This window comes from Microtus ochrogaster, chromosome 10, assembly GCF_000317375.1.
Source record: "Microtus ochrogaster isolate Prairie Vole_2 chromosome 10, MicOch1.0, whole genome shotgun sequence".
NCBI classification, from domain to species: Eukaryota; Metazoa; Chordata; class Mammalia; order Rodentia; family Cricetidae; genus Microtus; species Microtus ochrogaster.
In genome coordinates this window covers 53032929-53041838 of record NC_022016.1, presented here as the reverse complement: position 1 = coordinate 53041838, position 8910 = coordinate 53032929, and the positions used below count along the sequence as shown (strand labels likewise).

At 50.1% G+C, this 8910-nt stretch overlaps 1 protein-coding gene across 5 annotated transcripts in view; it reads right to left on the bottom strand.

Annotated features, from left to right (window-relative positions):
- Positions 1-8910, bottom strand: part of Ptpru (protein tyrosine phosphatase, receptor type U) — a 74606-nt gene that overhangs the window by 25694 nt on the left and 40002 nt on the right. For 3 of the 5 annotated variants that reach the window (XM_026782048.1, XM_026782049.1, XM_005353142.3), the window contains exons 14-16: positions 8589-8727; positions 5857-5886; positions 4347-4504 (exon numbers count right to left, since the gene is read on the bottom strand). In XM_026782048.1, the coding sequence (XP_026637849.1) occupies positions 4347-4504; positions 5857-5886; positions 8589-8727 (327 nt within the window). The remainder of the gene's footprint in view (positions 1-4346; positions 4505-5856; positions 5887-8588; positions 8728-8910) is intronic. The other 2 variants (XM_005353144.3, XM_005353145.3) reach the window with 1 other exon arrangement.

The following is an 8910-nucleotide window of genomic DNA, read 5'->3' as shown; positions in this document are numbered from 1 at the left end:
TAATGATTTTTAAGAAAAAATTTAAACCTTTCCATAAAGAAAACAACAACTAGAAGATTGTTTTTTGATGAATTACACCAAACTTTTCAGAAGTGAATTAATCTAATCTTCCATGATGAAGGAAAAAGAGCAGAAACCCATTGCATTTTTAAAATTCTGATACCAAAGCCAGAGAGAAGTACAAAACAGAAGCATTTAAGAGAAGAGCCCACCCGCAAAGACCACTTGAAGATCTTGAACAATGACTACACACAGTAAGTTAGGAGATCTAAAAACATCACTCACTTCATTAACAAATGAAAGGGAAACCATGACTATTGCAGCAAGTACAGGAGAGAAAGTTTAATGACTGTTTACTCTAAAACCCACTTAGCAAACTGAAAACTGAAGGCAATTATTAACCCCAAACCCTTAGCCAACTAGTCTCCATGTTTAAATCTTGGAAACAGATTAAAGCCAATAAAACAAGACAAAGATTCCTGCTATGACCACTTCTACTCAATATAATATGAATGTATTTACATATTATATATGTAGGTATGTAGTTAGGGTTTTAATTGCTGAGACCAAACACCATATTATAAAGGAAAATATTTAATTGGGTAGCTTACAGCTGAGAGGTTCAGTCCATTATCATCGTGGTGGGACATGTTGGCATGCAGGCAGACGTGGTGCTAGAGAAAGAGCTGAGAGCTTTTCATCTTGATCCGCAGGGATCAGGAAGTAGTCAGAGACACTGGGCATGGCTTGAGCATATGAGACCTCAAAGTGCGCTTCCACAGTGATACACTTCCTTCAATGAGGCCATGCCTACTCCAACAAGCCCACATACCTAATAGTGCTATTCCCTTTGGGAGCCATTTTCTTTTACACCCCCACAGGGTGTAACACACACACACATACACACACACACACACACACACACAAGCAAACAAACAAGTAACGCAATTTTAAGTTTCTGAGTCAGAGACCTGGAGGGGTGCAGCTTAGTGAAAGACACTGCACTTAGCGTGCACCAAGCCTGAGTTCAGTCCTCAGCTCCAAAGAGTAAAGGAGCTAACGTAACTCCCAAAGGATGTACAGGGTTCACTGAGAAAAATGTACACGTAAACAAGCAAGGTGATATGTGTCATGTTCATACACAGCGTTCATGGGAGGAAAGATGTTTCATAAGACCTCAGTTCTCTTAAAATTGATGCATAGATTTGATAAGAAGCCACTTGCAGATACGATTCTAAAATCTGTGAGCAAAGAAACTGAAGACAAGAAAACTATGAAGAGGGAAGGGGTGGCGATGTCTCAGACGTTGAGTCAGCTAAGAACACCCCATGATTTCAGTCCAGCGACCAGAAAACTGAGCCAGTAGTGGACAGCCTGAACTCAACCCACACATCACAGCCCTGGGACAGACTGATAGGGACAGCTCTGCGAATCTGTAAAGAGCAAAGGGCCCACGACATGGCTCAGCAGGTAAAGGCACTTGCCGCATAAGCCTGGTGACCTGAGTTTGATTCCCCAAACCCACCTAAATGCAGACAAAGAAAACAGACTCCGCAAAGCTGTCCTCAGCAGCACAATTCCCCCCCATGCCCACATCAGAGATACATAAAATACAGAAATTAAATCAAAACAAGCTCTTAAGAAAGAAAATGACACGGAAGCTGCTCGTTATTCCTGTGGATTAAAGAAAATCCTTCATTCATGCCACACACAAACAGATTCCAGAGCAAGATTTAAATATGAATTGCAAAATATTAAGTTTGAGGGAACAAAGGGTTAAAAAATGCTTAATGACATGCATGTTTATGTATGTATGTATGTGCATGTGTGTGTAAATGTATGTGTGGTATGTGTGTATGTGTGATATGTATGTATATGCATATATGTATGTGTACGCCTGTAAGCATGTGTATGCTCCTATACGTCTGGCTATGGGTGGGTGCCGATGTGTGAGCAGGCATGGGTGGACATGCCTGTGGAGGTCAGAGGTCAACACTGCGTGTCCTCTCCACCTTACTTTTCAGGACAGGTCTCTCCCTGGACCTAGAGCTCATTACTTTGGCTTCACTATCTGACCAGTGAGTTACAGGGACCCTTATGTGCCTAGCCTCTAGTGGCTGAACCATCTCTCCAGCCCTTGCTTAGCCTTTTAAAGGCTGGTTCTGGGACTTGAACTCAAGTCCTCATGCTTGTGTAGTAAGCAGTTTACCGACAGAGTCATCTTCCCAGCCCCTGAGAAAAAGTCTAAGAAAAACAGAAAGCCGCAGTCACGGAGAAAATAACTGGCAAATGTAAGGGCTTTAAAATAAAGATGTGTCTATTCCTCCAAAGATGCTAAAAATAACCTGGAAAGACAAGCTACAAAACTGGGGAAAGATATTTGCAATTCATATGTGACAAATGATTATTATCCTGAATATATAAAGAACTCCTAAAAACCACTAAGAAAGCAACGAAAAAAGCCTAACAGAAAATGAGGTGGAAGATGTGAGCAGGCATTTCATGGAAGAAGAGGCCTGAATGCCAATCATGACTGGAAAATGTGTTCAACCTCATTAGCACTCAGAGGAATGCAAATGAAGACTATAGAAAATCAGCATTTCATCCAAACCAGCTCCGCAAAGGGAAGGAGGCTGGCGAGGTTTCATCCTGAGGTACAGCCACAAAGTCTTTCACACTAGAAGGGGCAAAGCAAAACTGCTTTGGAAGACATCCTAGTCCCGTCTCATGAGGCTGAAGGAGCACGCACTTCATCATCCAGCAAGCCTACTTCTAGGACTGCTCACGCAGGAGGGTCTAAAGACCTGCGTCAAAGAGCGCTCAGAAGCCTCACTGCGGTAACAGGAAACCAGAATCAACAAACAGCCACAGAGAACAAAACTGAGACACAACCACACAGTGGAAAACTATACAACAGAGTACAGCTAATGAACGTCCACATGGGCAAGCATGAGACCAACAGACTGTGGGTTCCGTCTTATAAAGGTAGACGATGAGTACAATTTGGACAATGTGTTCTTTGGGAAATATGTGCACATGGTATAACTGACCTTAAAAGGCCAGATAGACGAGAGGGTGGTGGTGGGTGCCCTATAATCCAGCACTCAGGAGGCAGAGGCAGGCAGATCTCAGTGAGTTCGAGGCCAGCCTGGTCTACGGGGTAAATTCCAGGAACACCAGGGCTACACAGAGAAACCCTGTGTCAAAAAAATAAAGAGAACAAAAGGCCAGGCAGTTGGATAGATGGACTGGAAAGATGGCTCAGAAGTGAGGGGCTCACGGCTCTTTTGTGGTTTGTTTTCTATTGTTTTGTTTCTGTGAGGGGCACTGAAGCTAGAGCCCAGGGCTGCCTATGTGCTAGGTAAGCACTCTGCCATTGTACCGCCTCCCAGAACACATTACTTTTGCAGAGGACCCAGGTTCTGTTCCCAGCACCCACACCAGCTCTGGGGGGCCTCGATGCCCTCTACTGTCCAAGCACGTGATGCACATATAGACATACAGGCAGACACATGTAAAATAAAAAGTTTCACAGTTTTACAAGAGGGTGGCAGTGGTGTATCTGGGAACTAACTCTGCTACAGCTCTGAGCAAAGAGTGGCTCACTTGTATTTGGTACGATTATGGCTTTAGTCATAAACAGTGCCTCAGTGGCCTTCCCTATTTCCTTTTGGATAAATCAACACTAGCTGGGTAGCAGTGGCGCACGCCTTTAATCCCAGCACTCAGAGGCAGAGGCAGGCAGATCTCTGAGTTTAAGGCCAGCCTGGTTCTACAGAGGGAGTTCCAGGACAGCCAGGGCTACACAGAGAAACCCTGTCTTGAAAAAAAACAAACCAACAACAACACTAAACAAAGTAAAAAGAAGGAGAACAAAGTAAGTCAAGACCTAGCGCCTAGCAGCTGCCTCGCTCTGCTCCAGCAACTGGGACACAGCACCAAGTGATTCACATACACTATTTCGTTTGGACACCACCGCAGCCCTGGGGAGAACTGGTCCACAGCAGAGATGACCTTCTTTCCAGTTTATATGGGGAAAAACAGATGCCTAGAGAGCTTAATTAAGCAACTTGCCCCAGGCCACACAGCCTTACAAAGAAGAGATTCCAGAGGCCAGTCCAGGTCTGTGTAACTACAGCCTGGTTGTCTTCATAACCCCAGCTACTGAACCCCAGTCTGGCAAACAGTAGATGCCCAATAAGAGATGAGTGTGTGCATGTCACTTCACTGCTGGGCTGGCAGGCTTCCTCTAAGCCCCTCCAAACACAGTATCACCCTACCCCCTGTATTCTTTGATTTTTGTCCAGTGACCTGTGAGCCTGGGGATTGGGAGGGCCAGTACTTACCCCGAGGGCTATAGCCAGGAGCATCCATGAAGGACAGGCCCAGACGCTCATCCTCCTGCAGGGTGCTCTGGTCTGTGAAGCTGCGGTCCACAGCACTCATCATGTGAGTCTTCTCCTGGCGGTAGTTGACGGTGGCCTTAGTCATGGTCACTGGCTTCCTGCAGAAGGGGACAGTTGGAAAGAGACGCTGGTACCGTGGGTGGGGCCAACAGCACTCAGAGGTGGGAGGGAAGGCCCTGGAATCATGAATCAACCGCGTTGCAAATGTATCTCTGGATACAGAGGGGACACAGCCTATACTCTTAACTCTCCAGCCAATAGCAGCCATGATAGCTGGGACCCTGTTTCCTATCCCTTCTGACTCCAAGGGCTCGAGACAGAGGGTCAGTTCACTCTAAACCTAACTAAGTGCGACTGCAGAGCCGTCATCCCACAAACTGGAAGAAGATTAACCCAGTCAGCCTCAAGCCCCCGCCTCCTGAAAGAGCCTTGCCTGGGCACTCCCTCCATCCTGCAGGAGGAGAACCAGGCCTTCCAAGGGCAGGCTAGGGCCTGCACAGCCAGCTCAGGGGTCTCCCAGGGAACACCAGCTGTGGCTCCTAACACCCACCTGCCTGGCAGCAAGTAAGTGTATCAGGGGAAGGAGAGCTCAGCCTGCCTGGGACGCGTCAAGAGCGGAGACCCCAGGCTGTGATTCCCGGGCTCTTGGGGAAGATGTGAGGCAGAAGACTGTGGCTGACAGGAAACGATGCCCTCCTGGAAATAGCCTGGGGCCCATGTTGAGGCTGTGAAGACCCTGACAAGCTGCCTGAGCAAAGAGGCCCAAGAGAGCCCTTCACTGAACGGATACTGGCCCGGAAGGCAGTCTCCAGTGGTGAACCACAAGGCTCTGTTCCCAGCCAGGGGCTCTCAGCCTCCTTGGAAAAACTACAAAAACAAACCTATCAGATCCACAGGAGACGGAGCATGGGGGCTGATGGGAGACACCTGACTCCACCGGCCTCCGCTTGATCTCAGTGTGAGAGGAGGTGGATGGAATTTAATGTACACACTCAAGAGTTCCCAATTTAGGTTCAAAAATTATCTACACGAAATCCTGGGGAGGAAAAGCAGTCATGTCAGCAGTTCCTCAGAGGGAGAGGAGGAAAGCTGGGGGCTGGTGCTGGGGACCAGCAGGGTGAGGGATAGGTTCAGGAAGCATGGGGGCAGGGGAGGCAGCGAACACGGTGGAGAGAGCTCACTGAGGGCAGGAAGGTGATGTGAGCTGCAGGGTGGCTTGGAAGGAGCACCGGGCCAGCTGAGTATAGAAGCATTGCTGGAGCAAAAGGGAAAGATAACACGAGGGAGGGGAGGCTGCGGAAAGGGGCTGGCCTTGACATAGCCGGAGAGGGAGCAGACGAGGGAGAGGGAGGGACGGACGGACAGACAGACAGACAAACAGACAGACAGACATACAGACAGAATGATGGGAGGGCAGGCTCTGGAGCCTAGGGTGGTCGGAATTACTCACGGGTAGTAGGAGTAGGCATAGCGGTCCCTCCTGGCAGCGTGCAAAGAGAAACAGCGTTGTGACCAGGCTTCCCTCCCACACAGGTCAAGGGGCCATCCTCAGTCTAAAGACTGACCAGACTGAATCACTGTGAGCTCAGGCTAAAAGCCCTTCCCTCAGTGTGCTGCTGAGGGAGGCAAAGAGGCTGAAGGACGCCCAGCTTTTGCAGCTGCACTTTCATGTGCAGAAACACACACACACAAACACAATAAATAGATTCACATATACATACACTCATATGCAGAAATACACATGTATTCAAACATTCAAAGGCACCGTCCCCCACCCTCAGGCTCTCCTCTGCAGTCTCCACAGCTCCTACACAGGTAGCCTTTACATACACCTCCACCTAGGAAGGAGAGTAGCTAGGGTCAAGGAAGAGTAGGGTGGAGAAGCCCCAGCAGGGTAGAGAGGCCCCAGCGGGATGCCTAGACAAACCTAGGGCCCACACGTCCTGCCCTAACTAACCCTGACTAGGAGGCCACCCTCTCACTACACACCCAAAGCTTTTGTGTAAAGCCTGACATTGAACTAAGACTGCTACTGATTGGTAGAACACTTGTCTAACATGTTCAAGGCTCAGGGCTCAATCTCTAGCCCTGGAAAAATAATCCCATTTCACAGACGAGAACACTAAGTCACAGGTTGTCACAGTAAAGACCAGAGTCCCCCAGGTCTCAGAATACGTGTCTTGGGATCCTGGCCCAGGAACTCCCTCAATGCTTCCTACCCAGGCTCCATCAGGCCTTGGGAGGGAGCTGAAGCTCCTACTCGGTCCTTTACATTTGCAACACAGGCTGATCTGAAACCTGTCCAGACCCCACAAGCAAAGTGGGGGAGCCCTGGGGAGTGCACTGGCTCCCCAAGGCCAGGACCAGCGAGCACAGAGACAGAAACTGGTAGCTTTTAAATAAAGGAAGCTGCCAAGTTGCAGCTCCAGGGAAGGTAACGGGCTTAGGGGTTTTCAAGATAGCCTGGACAGGTACTGATACATGAGTTAGCGACTGTGTGATGAGGTCGGTCTCCTAGCAACACCCTGACAGCATCATGACCGCACTGTCCTGGCCAAGGCTCTGTCTGCAGAGTGTGGGGATAAGCCCCACACGGCCAATCCTCTCCCCTCAGGGGAGATTTCTAGGAACTCAAACTCCAGCAGCTCCACTCACAGCCTCCTACACCCACGCTCTACTTGGAGGCCCTCTCAGGTCTCTGCTGGGCACAAGCTCCCGAGAGCCGCCACTGGCAGGGAGCCTACAGCGAGGCCTTTGCATCCGTAGTGAGGTTCAAGCCTGAGTCCGGAGCAAGTCTGACCACGGTACCTAGAGACTCAGGCAACTCACTTTAATTACAGCTTCTCCATCAGAGAAAAGGGAGTCGGGCCTGCTATTTGTCAGGATCCAAGAAGGAAATGTTCTCGGATAGACCCCAAGTGCCAGAACCTCGCCTGGCACATTCTGGGCACTCAGTAGCTAGCGCCTCTCCTGGCACACAGTCATTCCTCATTAAGTGATCATTAAAAATAGTTCGTCTCAAGATACTGTTCTTTGACTTCGGGAGAGAGTCCAGGATAGGCCTTCCCACACACAATCCCCATCCCACTGGCACACCCTGTCTCTACCGCTGACGGCCCTGGCCAGCTCTTTGTCCCCTCCCTGGATCCTACTTATCTGCTCCTGGCAGCCCAGAGAACTGGTGCCAACCAGCCGGCATGTGCCCAGCCTGGCAGCAGCAGGGGCTACAGAAGCCAGAGTCCAGATGGGGAAGAAGGAGGCTGGCTCTGCCTCTGGCTCCTAGGGTGACCTTGCGCAGGTCCGCCGCCCCCTCTAGGGCTCAATTACAGTGTTTGAGCCACCACGTTCTGGAGATGCCTGGTGAAACTAAGATAGTGTATGGCCGCAGGCAGAGGGGTCTCAGGAGTTCCCGCCCTGCCTCCAACTCTGTTTAATTCACTTGGCTCCAGGTGGGGAGCTTGTTTCGTTTTGGCATTTTGAGCTTTTGTTTTGTTTTGAAACGGGATCTCAGGGAGCCAAGGCAAGCATTGAACTTAGTATACAATAGAGATGACAAAGACAGCCTTGAACTTCTGACCCTCCTACATCCATCTCTGGAATGTTAGGATCACACGCACGTGTGCCATCACCTCTGGTTTATACCATGCCGGGGACCAAAGCTAGGGCTCCGTGTATGCTAGGCAAGCACTCTGCAAAGTGAGGAGGATCATCGGCTTCGACAGGAACTGTCTCTTTGAAACCAATCTGAACACTAGACCAGATGTCCTTCAACACACCCTGGCAGCTCGCTCACTCTGGAGCTCTAAGCTTGCACAATCAGTCATGGCAGAGACCTTGGCTAGAGGGCCAAGTCACAGTCAGGTCGTCTCTGTAGAGCAAAGGAAGGGAGTGCCTGCTTCCAGAATAGCTCCTTGGCACAAGGTAGAATACCCATTCCTGGATAGTGGCTTCTGGCACTAGCCAGACCTGTGCTCCAGCCACAACAGTGCTCTTTTCTGAGTCTCTGACACTCACTGTCCAGCGTGTGTTAATCCACAGGCCCAATGCCCAGGCTGGCAACCCTCCACATACTTCACCACCAGGGGAAAGGGGGCTGTTCTACCAACCCCAGCCATGGCTCCTCTGTGTCCAGCAGGCCTTTCAGGGGTAGGAAGCCCCTGGTGGGTGGGGGGTAGTACTTACCCTTTGCGAATGATGACAATGATGGCTCCCAGGAGGAGGATAAGAACGGCAAGACCGCCTGCACAGATGCCCAAGATGAGCCCCATCTCCTCCGATCTCTGAGACACCTCAAGGGGTCGCTTGCTCTCCTTGCAGGCAGCTGGGGGGAATGAATGAGACAGAGGATCAGAGAGCACCCCACCCGACAGGCCAGGATCTGAGCACCCCACCCGACAGGCCAGGGTCTGAGAGAGCACCCCACCCGACAGGCCAGGATCTGAGCACCGAGGCACAGAGGATCAGAGAGCACCCCACCCGACAGGCCAGGATCTGAGCACCGAGG